At 34.5% G+C, this 12681-nt stretch overlaps 3 protein-coding genes across 3 annotated transcripts; 2 read left to right on the plus strand and 1 right to left on the minus strand.

The window, feature by feature from the left end:
• The first annotated feature begins 4025 nt into the window (after nt 1–4025).
• Nucleotides 4026–6870, plus strand: LOC108730535 (uncharacterized). Its single transcript, XM_018460299.1, has 6 exons — nt 4026–4388; nt 4512–4724; nt 4821–5327; nt 5415–5717; nt 5799–6174; nt 6249–6870. The coding sequence occupies exons 1-6, from the start codon at nt 4290–4292 to the stop codon at nt 6647–6649; spliced, it is 1899 nt and encodes a 632-aa protein (XP_018315801.1). The 5' UTR covers nt 4026–4289; the 3' UTR covers nt 6650–6870.
• A 1075-nt stretch (nt 6871–7945) lies between these two features.
• beg (malonyl-CoA-acyl carrier protein transacylase beg) lies at nt 7946–10055 on the plus strand. Its single transcript, XM_018460300.1, has 2 exons — nt 7946–8953; nt 9462–10055. Exons 1-2 carry the CDS (start codon nt 8127–8129, stop codon nt 9901–9903), a joined length of 1269 nt encoding a protein of 422 aa, XP_018315802.1. The 5' UTR covers nt 7946–8126; the 3' UTR covers nt 9904–10055.
• Nucleotides 10056–10411: 356 nt separating this feature from the next.
• On the minus strand, nt 10412–12185 carry LOC108730504 (uncharacterized). The gene is made up of 2 exons (XM_018460237.1): nt 10793–12185; nt 10412–10592 (listed from the first exon to the last, which is right to left on the minus strand). The coding sequence occupies exon 1, from the start codon at nt 12142–12144 to the stop codon at nt 10795–10797; it is 1350 nt and encodes a 449-aa protein (XP_018315739.1). The 5' UTR covers nt 12145–12185; the 3' UTR covers nt 10412–10592; nt 10793–10794.
• Between the last annotated feature and the right edge of the window lie 496 nt (nt 12186–12681).

A 12681-nucleotide genomic window follows, 5' to 3' on the forward strand; every position in this document is an offset into this window, starting at 1 on the left:
CTGACCCCAGGCATTGATGTTACTATTGTCCCCTAATGATATTTTATGATTTATAGTAAATTTTTTAAATAAAAACCTAAATAAAAATCAACCCAAATGTACAAACCATCAACGCAGATAATCATTAAAACATATTATGATAATACACTATACATTCATTATAAAGAAAAAAAAATTTTTAGATTTTGCGCACGCAATAAAACTTGATGCATAAAAAAAGTAATTTTTGCTCCTGCACTCGTGCACGTTCTGCGAGAAACAACATGTAACGAACGATTCAATGCCGATCTGTCTACAAAATTTTACCATGCAGTCGCATACACATATCTATTATAGTTTAAGAAATATTAACGATGTTACTATTGTCCCCGGTCTCCCCTATTAGTCTATATTTTAATACTATTTCAAATAAAGCTTTATATAAAATATGTATGAAATATCTATTATATATAACATTTCACAAAATGAATATTAATAAATATTTATCATAAATATTCTGTGCTATCTGGGTATATGCACGTGCGGCGATTAGCTCACAATATAATCGCGCGCTTCAACACTTGTCCTCGCGCCACTTCATAAACACGCTTATTGACATTGAAAAGCAAAGATGACACCTTTAGCCAAGGGAATAGGAACGCCAGGCATATCGGAATCGAGTTTGCGACCAAGTAAAATTAAAACTACAAATTAAGCATATTTTATATGCAGTGTTGGATAAGTTAACTTTTTTTTTAACTAAGTTAAATTATAGTTAACAACCTTGAAAATTTAACTTAATTAAAATAAAGTTAACATAATGAAATTAATTGAATTAAAAGTTAAGTTAATAAAAAAAGGAATTGAAAAGTTAAAAGTTAAATTTAGTCCGAACGAACAACCAAAAAAAAAAGAAAAAAGAAAAAGAAAAAATTGACCATTTTACATAATTTTTCATATTTTTCCTTTCTCACAGCATATTTATTAAAGAATCTGATTATTTTTGTTCACGAGTAACGATTATACAATATAAAATTACTAAATTATATACTCATTGTCCTCTCGCATTGTGTTTGAGAATTGATTTTAAAAAAATCAAATTAAAAGTTAATAGTTAGTATTAGATAAAATGTAACTAAATTAAGTTAAAAAATTAAGAGTAAAAAATGTAACTAAGTTAAGTTAAAATTAATTAACTTTTTAACTTTTTAACTTAACTTTTATTTTTTTAACTTAGAGCACTATCTAATCCTGTTTATATGAAATAAAATTATAATGTTATAGAATACATTCTGATTGCTTTAATTGTCTGTCATACGCTACATTTCGTCGCTCTCGTTCAATTCGTCGATTTTATATAACGTCATAAAACCTTGAATGTATGTACGCAACGAGAGTTTATTGTCCAACACGTAGTCAATTACTGCTATTTATAAGCGAATTACTGTGGTCCAATTAAAGATCTGTGCATGGAATGATATATGTTATAATTATTCGGCAACAACATTGACACCGTACCCTGGTTTACTTACTATAAATCATGCGAATTGTAACAGAATGAAACAATTAGATACGTGCGAACATGAGATGTACTTATGTATATATTTATGACAATACAGTGCCTGAATGAAACATGCCCAATTTAATTTAAAATTAAAAGATTGAATGTTTTATATGTAAATATGTAGATGCAATCTAAGGAAATTTCTTATAAAATTATTTATTTTATTACAATCCAGACAGCATACAATATTTGTAAAATATTTATAAACAAAATGTTTATAAATATTTGTAAGATTTATTTTAAATATTTTGTAAATATTTATATTTTTGTGGTCTCTTAGATTGCACAGATCATGAACATTTATTATAAATAATATGAAATATTTATTGTAAATGTTGTAGTAAAATGCTGTGAAAATACTTAATGATACATTATAATCCAAGTAAAAAATACTTTTTAGAAATATTTATTTATATTTGTCATATATATATTACATAAAATATTCGGTTATATTTTAATAATATTTCGAATAAAGCTTTATATAAAATATATATGAAATATCTATATAACTTTTCAAAAAATGAATATTAATAAATATTTATCATAAATATTCTGTGCTATCTGGGAATTATAAACATATTATATTGCATAAAAGGTAAAATTTTTTAATGTTACTTTATTTAATTAGACGTTTACTGTGACGTGTTTGAGGAATTTATTAAACACGAGATAGTCTCTAGTTAAATAAATCGCTCATCACTCATCACGTCCAGTGTGCAATAGGCAATACGCGGCGTACGACACGCGTCCAATAGACGTACAGCTCTTGTGGAAACGCAATACGTTGATTGGATATCGCGCATCGCATGTCGCGTATCGTGTTAGGGCGCGTTCACATCTTGACGGAAACGCAAAAAGTGGAAAAGCAGCAGCCATTACTACCAGCACGAGTTGTAATTGGCCACTGTTTTTCCGCTTTCTTCTTTTCTGTCAAGGTGTGAACGCGCCCTTATACCATACCGTGCGAATATCTAAATACTGTGCGTTCAAAGTTCGATAGTTTACGTCAGTGTTGCCAGATGTGGCGATTTATCGCCTAACTGGCGATTTTCGACTTGGTCGGGCGACTTTATTTTCGGATTTGGCGACTGGCGACTTTCTTGGCGACTAAATTTCTGAGGTTGGCGTCTTTGGCGATTTCTCTCTCTTTCGTCTCCAAACGCTGGGAAATTTTCTGATGCGCTGATTGGTGGCTGCTGATTTTTTAATAAATATTGAAATTTCGCCGATGGGTGTTGAGAACATGTGTTATATTACAGTTATATTAGGTCTGTTCGCGTTGCATGAAATCCCCAAATATTTTTGCACTTAAAATGAGATAGATATATATCTGGCTTTGAAAAGAGAGAAAGCGAAGATGCCGAGTGCCAAAAGTGCAAGCAACGCGAACAGATCTATTGTTGAGTGAGAAATTACAATTAACGGGTACGTTACATGTAACTTAGTGTTTGCTAGGATAATTATTATAAAACTCATGTGGTTGTGTGCAAATTAATCACGTAATGTGCATTTCGTTTAAAAAGATTACCAAAGATACTTATATAATGTAATTATACAATAATTTACCAATGTTATAAATTTTGAAAAACGAATATAAGAACTCGCACAATGTGTTTATTTTATTGTCAAAGATTGAAAAAAGTTTATTGTGAACGATTGAAAATAATATAATACTTATGAAAATATGTAAAATAAAATATATATGCAAAAAATGAAGTTTCGTTACATAATTGAAATGATCATTGTTTCTCTTATTATTTTTTTTTGTTTTAGTTAAAAGTTCGAAGATTTTGGCGATTTTGTTGGCGAAAAGTTACAAAAATCTGGCGATTTTTGTAACGAGATTTCACTAGAATCTGGCGATTTTATTGGCGACAATTCACCAACAAAATGGCGACTTTTGGCTACGAAAAGCTTCCTAGGGGGCGATATCAGCTAGGGTTTATCTGGCAACCCTGAGTTTACGTTCGCATTGTTCGCAGAAAGATTTTTTCGAACCTCAATACCGGGTGACGGGCATGTGTTTTATGCAAGAAGACTAGCAATACCATCTGCGCTTATACATCTCTCCCTCCAAATGACATTTTCCCTCTCCTCTAAAAACCATCTCCCAAACTTTGTCGCCTGCTCCTTGCCTTTATTAAGTCCAATAACTTAATTATCTAAACATCCTTGCTCGGGCTTGTCTTGTGTTCCCTTAGATATTTCGAATTAACGCGGGCTTTATTCCCACACTTCAGGCTCAATACTCAGCGCGACACTTACGTTACTCGCCGCCATCTTACGGTGGCCATATTCGATATTGGCCGTATCGACGCTGTACGTGATCGAGGCCATTCATTTCAAGAAGAAGCAAGAAGACTAGAGACCAGGAGAGTCAACTCGCGTGGTGGGGGTGAGTCAAAAAGTCCGCGGTTATTCACACGATGTGCAGCGGCACTGCGCATTGTGTGAAAGTTCGATATAAGAGCGACAAAGTGACGATTATAGAACGATCAAGAAGACTAGAACCAGGAGGGTCAACTCGGTGCCAATAGCATTAGAACGGATGAGGCAAAAAGTGGAATCGGATAACTTCCCCCACTCTTGCGCTTCATTAGTCCTCTCTGTCGCTCTACATAGTCGTTTTCAATTCGTGACTGCGCATGTCAACGTACTTTAACCAAACTTTCTTTAAAAACAAACTTTGTTTCTATTTAATTGAATTTTAGACTAAATATGATAAAACGTGTAAAAATTTAATCCGATGTGGCTTACGATGACCGAGCGAGTGTGCTGTGTTCGAAATTGTGACTTCAATCCTGGAGATAAAAAAAATCGAAGAACAGTATTCAAATTTTGTGAGGTACGTATTGATGAAATGTAACCTGGAGAAATGTACAAAAATGTGATTTAATAATGTCTGACATTTATATGTACATATTGTAATACATAACAGTTATGTTAAATCTCAATTATTATATTGCAGAAATCTCCATACTTTAAAATCTGGATAAATGCGATTGGACCAAACTTGAAAGATGGAAAGAAAACTCGCAAAAATTATTACATTTGCGAACGACATTTTGATGACAGTAATTTACATCGAAGTCCTATCAATATATTAAAGGATGGAAAGGAGTTGACCCTGTTACGTAGACGTCCAACATTAAAATCGACAAGTGTCCCATACATTTTTCCAGTAAATATTAAAGTCACATGTAATCTATGGCGTTGCTGCATATATGTTTCCAGATAATAATTGAGCACTTGATGTAACCGAAAATTTTTTCTTCAGGGATATGCAAATAGAGAAAGAAATGTACATCAATCTTTAAGACTTATAGATTCAAATCATCTTGAAAGCTCCTCGATTATAGATTCAAATCATCTTGAAAACTCCTCGATTATAGATTCAAATCATCTTGAAAACTCCTCGATTATAGATTCAAATCATCTTGAAAACTCCTCGATTATAGATTCAAATCATCTTGAAAACTCCTCGATTTCCCGTTTTTCTGACAAAACAAATCACAGCATTATTAACTATCAGTCACTACCTTTACTTTGCGACGAATCCTCACCGCTGCTGCATACACCAATGGAATGCACTTCAGAAAATGTTTATAACACAACGGTTTTACTAAAGGAGTGGAATGCGAGACCTTCTTATCAATCCATGGGGTCATGGAGTGTGACGAAAACAAAGTGTGGATTACTTTTCATACTTTTTGAAAGCACTTCAGAACATTGTAACAGTACAATACAGCGTTCTTTACTTGTAAAGAATGACATGACTATCGAGGTATTTTAAAATTTTTATACGTTACAACTTTTTTTGTATATGAATTTATCTGCCTACACTATTGCTCATTTGGCTTGTTTATTTCAGTTACATGCTCATAATCATCCTGTCACTTATCATCTTTTGGAAAAGGTGACATGCCTACAAGATATATATTTTTCATTGCGAAGAATAAGTGCAATAAAAATGTGCCAAGAAGAGTCCTGCACCATTGGGTACTTTGAGCACAAACTACATTCACGATCCAATCTTTGTAAAGATTGCCAATCAAAGAACAGAAGAAAAAAAGCAAGAGAAAGCAAACGCGAAAGGAGAGCAGCAGCCAGAAAAGCGAAGGAGAACATTTGCAAGAAAAATGTAAAACAAAAGTACAAACGGATATACAACCAGGTTTGTAAACGTTTATTAATGCCTACAAGCTAAATTTCAGTTTTTGAATTGCATACTTATGTGAGTTGACATATGTTACAGGTGGAGAGGTACAAAGTAGAATTAGAGAATTTAAAAGTACAATGTGCCTCACAAAAAGAGGAAATTCTCGACGAAGCAATAGCAAGCTTCCCACCTGTCATGAAGAAGTCGATTAAAGCATGTTGGAGATATGCTCGCTCCAATGACAAGCATGGAATGCGTTATACAAAAGACTGGATACTGGAATGCCTGCTACTAAGAATAAAAAGTCGTAAGGCTTATATTCATCTTCGTTCACATAACATACTAGCTTTACCTACTATTGGAACGCTTAATAAATACATAAAAAACTTCAGCCCTAGTTATGGCTTTGATCCAGCACTTTTCGCAATGTTAAAAGAAAAAAGTACAGCTATGAAACCTGAGGAAAGAAGAGGTGAGTAATGCATTCTTAATAACGTCAAGTTAAGATTTATTTGATAATAATTATTATTAACACACAGTTTATAGTGGTATTGTTTACTTTTGCACAGGGAATGTTCGGAATGATTAGAGGATGCTGCGGATCCACTGATACACCTGATCCCCTGCTATTTATACAAATTTATAGACTCCTGAGCTTCTATTCGCTTGTCCGGCCTCCCAAGGGCTCAAATGTTGAAGGCATCGAAATCTTCGACAGTTTATTGTCGATGAAAGATATATCTATGAGGAATGAGAATAAGGATAATTGGAAGCAGGTACTCGACGAAATAATTACACGTGGAGCGCAGACATCTACTCAGGATGCAAAACAAACACATGATTATGATTATATATCTGATGTGAACGAATACGTGCAAACGTATTTTGCAGGATTCATTTCCAGGAAAGTAGAACGATGGACGTCATGTTCAGAGTGTGTCTTGTAGGTAACAAAAAAAGAAGGGAATTTGCGACGAGATGAAATGATAAATTTGCTTACTAAAGGTTATCTCAAATACCCCTCAGATTCTTTAGTTAATTTGCTTTCAGCTCTTGAACACGCAATTTTACAAACGGTTGGTTTTGAAAAATTAAAATACTACACATTTCAGCACATTTCTCAAAATATTCTTTCAGAAAGTATCACTTTCGTTGGATGTAGTACACACAAAGAAACTTTAACTCGAACAGTCATCAATTATTACCTTATCGCAAGAGCGAAAATCCTGTGTAAGAAATCTAATTGTGCTAATAATGAAGCAAAAAAGAAGGAAAGAGAATTTCGAAAACGCGTGAAACTTGTCCGTGCAAAAAAAACATAGATCGGAAACATAGTAAAACTGGCACAAGAAAAGGAAAAAACAGCTGATAAATCATAAATGAATAATGTACAAAAATAGGGACAAGATATGCAATAAGTATTACGTATAGCTGTTATAATATATACTTTAGAGGATATATGTATTTATTACTAAATAAATATAAATAGAACGTATCAATTTGTTTATTGATTTCATGCCTTTATTAATTCCATGATATATATTTCCAAAAAATCATACGTTTATACAATTGATTGAGTGTTAAAACTTTGTAAGTTTTCAGCAATATTCCGATACAAATGTGGCATTATTAACACATGGTATTAATCGCCAATATGATTTCACATTTCATATGTAATTTGATTATATACAATTTCATTATTAATTGTTTCGCAACAATATTGAGGGCTTATTACAGTTACATTTATTTCAGCAAACGAATCTTATAAAACAATTAATTTTTAGAATAGTTTTTTAAATTTTATACTTCGAAAAAGAAATTATACTTTTGTTTAAAATTTCAAGCATTCTTGATACATTGGTTTCAGAAGTTAGCTGATCCCACTGCATCCAGGTTAATTCCTTGTTGCGATGATAAACTTTTACACGCATATTAACGTCGAGAATAACTATCAAGAAGGTTGCGAGATCATCTTCTGATCGAATGAACTAGACTTTAAGACATCCGTTACGTGCAAGAAGACGGGTAACTTCCCCCACTCTTACGCTTCATTAGTTCGATATATTCAAAGTTCGATATAAGAGCGACAAAGTGACGATTATGGAACGATAGAGCGACAACTATATAGAGCGACAGAGAGGACTAATGAAGCGCAAGAGTGGGGGAAGTTATTCGTCGCCACTTTTTGCCTCACCCCCACTACTGCTATTGGCACGAGTTGATCCTCCTTAGTTCTAGTCTTCTTGGTTTTATGATTGGTTATGTTATGATAACTATGATAGAATAGGCTGGAATAGATATGCGATATACATGTGATTGCAACTCAACGTTGTAATTAACGATAATTATAAACTGACAGTCACGAATAAGATATGTGTTGAATTATATATTCTGAATTAGCGTCGTTAATGGTCGTTAATCGCAATGCCGTCAGTAACGATACTCCAGCGGGTCCTGTCTGGTAAAACGGCGCCCTGCTTGAGTCGTTTATTATTGTTGAGACAGGTGAACAAATTCTCTGACTCCGCTACCACGAAAAACGACAGTAGCAATACATCGAATATCGACGAATCACAAAATGAACGTGCCGCGACCGATGCCGAATCTTCCTTGGGTGAGGAGAACGTTTCTCGCCTTCTGAAGGAAGCTGCCACTTACAGCGATGCCAAGGATACAAATTGGACAACGAGCCCTTATCCGGCCGATGCTCCTATCTTCGTCGAGGAAGAAGTCAAGTCGAACATTGATCCATTAGACACTTGCATTGTGCTCTTTCCAGGACAGGGTACCATAAAAGTTGGCATGGTACAGAAATACTTGCACTTTCCGCAGGCGAGAGAATTGTTCGAGATAGCCAACGAGATTCTGAATTACGATCTGTTGAAACTCTGCCTAAAAGGTCCACAGGAGAAGCTGAATCAGACTTACTTTAATCAGCCGGCCACAGTGGTGAGTTCACTGGCTGCACTGGAGCAACTCCGCGAAGAAAGACCCAGGGTATTCGAAACATGTAAAGCAACCGCGGGCTATAGCGTAGGGGAACTGACCGCCCTGATCTTCTCAGGCGCTTTATCCTTCGAGAACGGCATCAGACTGGTCTCTGTGAGAGGCGCCGCGATGCAGTACGCTTCTGACAAATGTCATCAAGGAATGCTGTCGGTCCATTGTGCTCCACAAGCTTCATTGTTACAGGCGTGCAAGGACGCTGAGAAGTGGGCACATGATTGCGGTGTGGAGATGCCAATTTGTCAGTAAGAATCATTTCAACCAATTTCTTGAATTAAGCTTTGTCTAGACCAAAAAATTTTGTCATCAACATTCTAGATAACAAAACTAGGAAATGTGGGTGACAATTTTAATGGTTCTTTGAAAAAACTTTGACATATGAGTCTACACATTCTTTGTAAGATAGAAAAATTTTATAAATATCTACATTTGGATACATATGTCTGAAATGCATTAGTATATATCCATATTTTTACTTTCAATATTTGTCGACAACTGTGTGTTCAAATGTGTCCTATAAATATATCCCACAATTTCTTGAATTTAAAATTGAATTTTGTTGATGTTTATACATTGTCGACATGTTTCTAACAATGTTCTATTTGGTCTGGACGAGGCTTTATATGCTCCTATTATTACATACATTGTAATTAAATTTAATTATTAAAATTTTGAATTCAAGATAATTTATAATAAATATATATAGAAATATGGTGTTATGTTAGAGATGTTATGAAAAGAATTATTTTGTAGGGTAGCAGTATATTTGTACACTCAATCGAAGATCTTGGCTGGGAATATTCAGGCTCTTGAATATATAGAAAAGAACGCGAAGAAGTACGGACTTTTCAAGTTAACCAGGCTGCCAGTGTCGGGCGCATTCCATACAAAATTGATGGAACCAGCGCTCAAGTCCTTCTGTAAGATACTCTACACGTTACAATTCAACGATTTCAGATGTCACGTCTATTCCAATTACAAGGCACATTCGTACGGCAATACGGCATTAATTAAGAAATACTTGCCGAAGCAAATTATGTCATCTGTGAAGTGGGAGCAGTGCATGCAGCTGCTGTACAACAGACCCGCAGGAACTGCCTTCCCGCGAACCTTCGATGTAGGATCAGGAGGAAGAATGTCAACGATCTTGAAGTTAATTAATACAAAGGCGTACGAACACTGTATAGCCGTCTAAGCTCTTACCATCTAATTTCTTGATAATAACCAAAAGGAAGTCTGAACATTTGACATTATTTTGTACATATTCGTTGATTAGCTTTATTATTCCAACTGTGACATGAGAAAATAAAGAGAATCAAAGTTATATTAGATACGAAAAATATTGTTCTGTTAATAGAAAAGTGACACATCTAAAAATTAGCTATTTTTCAACATTTAAAAAATTTTGAGTTGGACATTTTACTTGGGATAGTGAATGTCCATAACTTCACTTTCTTTCTATGTTATATTTTCAGTTATAATCTTATAATGCGTTCTTTATAACTATGTCACGAGTTCTTTAAAATTCGAATACTACAACTCTATAGCGTTTTTCGCTGGGAAAACTAGAGAAGAAGATTGTAATTTTGCCATATTATATATTACAACATTATAAATATGCATACTTATTTATAAAGGATTTATATAAAAAAATTACAAATTAAGGGGAGAGTACACTTTGACCAGCCTGAAAAGTGAAGATTTTTTTGAGCGTGGATTGCTGGAAAAGTATAAATACAATCCACTTATAATTTGGCACTTTATTAGTACGTATATTGAACTTGTTATGTTGCAAATTTTATTGAAAAATATTGATCTTGCGAGGAATCCGCGTAAAACGTGATTGTGTGTACATCGGTAAACGATTCCATCATTTTGGTTATCCTGAAACAAAAAATCCAAATAGTTTCACAAATTATAATGTACTCCCTATCGTCTGATCGAGCTTGTTTCCATTTTTTTAAATTGATGGAAATAAACATGTTTGAATTTTTGACACATTTTTTGATATTATAAATGTTATATCAAAAATTCAAACATGTTTATTTTGACTACTTGATATCATATAATTTTTTGTATTTTACCGCTAATCGTCCATTTCTGTTTCATAGAATGGATGTTGCTGCTCATCCATCAAGGATGCTCTATTCCTCCGTCGTTCAATTCGATCTTCTTTAGATGCCGCAAACGTTTTTGCCTCGTTTGAACACTCGTGTCGCTGAGACACTCGTGTCGCGTCGAGTTGTTCGCATATTGTAGCCGCATTCGTTCCAATTGTCAAGTTTAGCGTAGCCATCATTAAAAGAATACTTGTATAGCCTTTATTGAAAATATTTGCTGCAATATACGTGGCAATTTCAACAATTTTCTTACCACTAAATATTCGTTTAGGCGCAATCGACCAAATAAGTGTATTGATGCTCTCGTTATTATTTTGTGTAAAGCAGTCTTTTTTTATAATTCTAACATCTTCACCATAAGGTTGCGATTCAACAATGTCTTTGAACATTTTATTATCGCCGTGATCAATGTAAGATAAATATTTCACGCCATGTAAGTCTTCGGATCTCGCGAACATTTCTATCGCTCCGTCCACCTCCATTTTTTCAGTGCTTTCTTTGTGATCGATGGAACACTTATTTCTATGTGATTCTTCCCATGTTTCATATTCTTCTGTATCCAGATTTTGGCTTGAATATTCGCACTGTTTACAGTACAACGACTTGATATTTACGTCTATTACTTGTCCAGAGTAATGGCCAATTAAAGTTACAACTCCATGTAAAGATGAAAAACCTCGTTTCATCCAGGTTCCATCTCCTGAAATTGTAAGGCCTGCCGGTTCTGTTCCTTTTGCATTTGTCGTCAATCGTTTCTCTTCAACGACTGCCTCGGAAAATATTATATCAGCCATAGTCTTCGTCGCGCAATAAATATTTGTCAGAATTTCGTAATATACTTTCTTGCTGAAAATGTTCGGAAGATCCATGATACCGCAAAATTTTTTCGCGCCTTCGTAACCGACACCAAGAAGTCTCATCGCAAAAACAAATCGTCTATTTATTTCATAGGCGTGATTGATAAGCGGACAACAATTTATATATCGCGGTTCACATTTATCACATGTGATAACTAATTTGAATCCAAGTCCGCGAATGCTTCCCTCTTTGAATGAAATATCTCCGTCGCATGATTTGCATTTTATCATGTCACTGAGAGTCGAAAATAGTGTTAAAAAGTTTATTATGCGATATCCATGACTCGCGTCTATTGGCACAATCACCGAACTTGTTTTCAACTTTTTCGCGGAGGCACTAGTACTTGCCGTTTCGCACTCGATCATATGACGATTCAGTGGTTTTGGTCTCTTTTTCGGTCGGCTTGCGCGACCTTTTATTTCCCGCGAACCTTTCTTATCAATTGTCACACGCTTCATTGTTTAAATGAATTGAATATTGGAAAATGCGAAGCGTAAGCTGTGATACAGACATCAACTGTTGCTGACTACAGACGTTCAAACGTTTCGACCTGAAGAAGATCGCTAGTGAACATAACTGTGCGTAGATACGTACGTGCGTCCCTTTCAGGTACTGTAACTCGAGAAAAAATTCGAATATCCACTTGGGACTTTTTGCACATCAATTATAAGACTTCAAACTTTATTTTAAACAAAAAAATTTCGATTTTTTTGGAAATTTCAAAGTGTACTCCCCCTTAAATAATGTATTATGACCATTCTAATGAATTGATCGTAAGATTTAAATTTTATTAGAATTCAACCAATCAGAACAAAGTGAATTACGATAAAGCTTGTAATTGGTCGAGTCGAAGTCTAACCTTTAATTGGCAATCCAGGGGTGCGTTCCAAAACTCGACTCTATCAACTCCGAGTATCATTTATCCTTGTTCTTCATCGAATGTTGAACAAGGATAAAAGGTACTCGGAGTTGATAGAGTCGAGTTTTGGAACACA

This window comes from Mycetomoellerius zeteki, unplaced genomic scaffold, assembly GCF_001594055.1.
Source record: "Mycetomoellerius zeteki isolate Tzet28-1 unplaced genomic scaffold, Tzet1.0 scaffold93, whole genome shotgun sequence".
NCBI lineage: Eukaryota > Metazoa > Arthropoda > Insecta > Hymenoptera > Formicidae > Mycetomoellerius > Mycetomoellerius zeteki.

Excerpts from the sequence above, each read along its gene's own strand:
- beg (XM_018460300.1), top strand. The coding sequence starts at position 8,127 with ATGCCGTCAGTAACGATACTCCAGCGGGTCCTGTCTGGTAAAACGGCG. Across the intron at positions 8,954-9,461 it reads GTGGAGATGCCAATTTGTCA|GGTAGCAGTATATTTGTACA; the intron begins GTAAGAATCATT and ends ATTATTTTGTAG.
- LOC108730535 (XM_018460299.1), top strand. The coding sequence starts at position 4,290 with ATGTGGCTTACGATGACCGAGCGAGTGTGCTGTGTTCGAAATTGTGAC. Across the intron at positions 5,328-5,414 it reads AGAATGACATGACTATCGAG|TTACATGCTCATAATCATCC; the intron begins GTATTTTAAAAT and ends TGTTTATTTCAG. Across the intron at positions 5,718-5,798 it reads ACAAACGGATATACAACCAG|GTGGAGAGGTACAAAGTAGA; the intron begins GTTTGTAAACGT and ends CATATGTTACAG.
- LOC108730504 (XM_018460237.1), bottom strand. The coding sequence starts at position 12,144 with ATGAAGCGTGTGACAATTGATAAGAAAGGTTCGCGGGAAATAAAAGGT.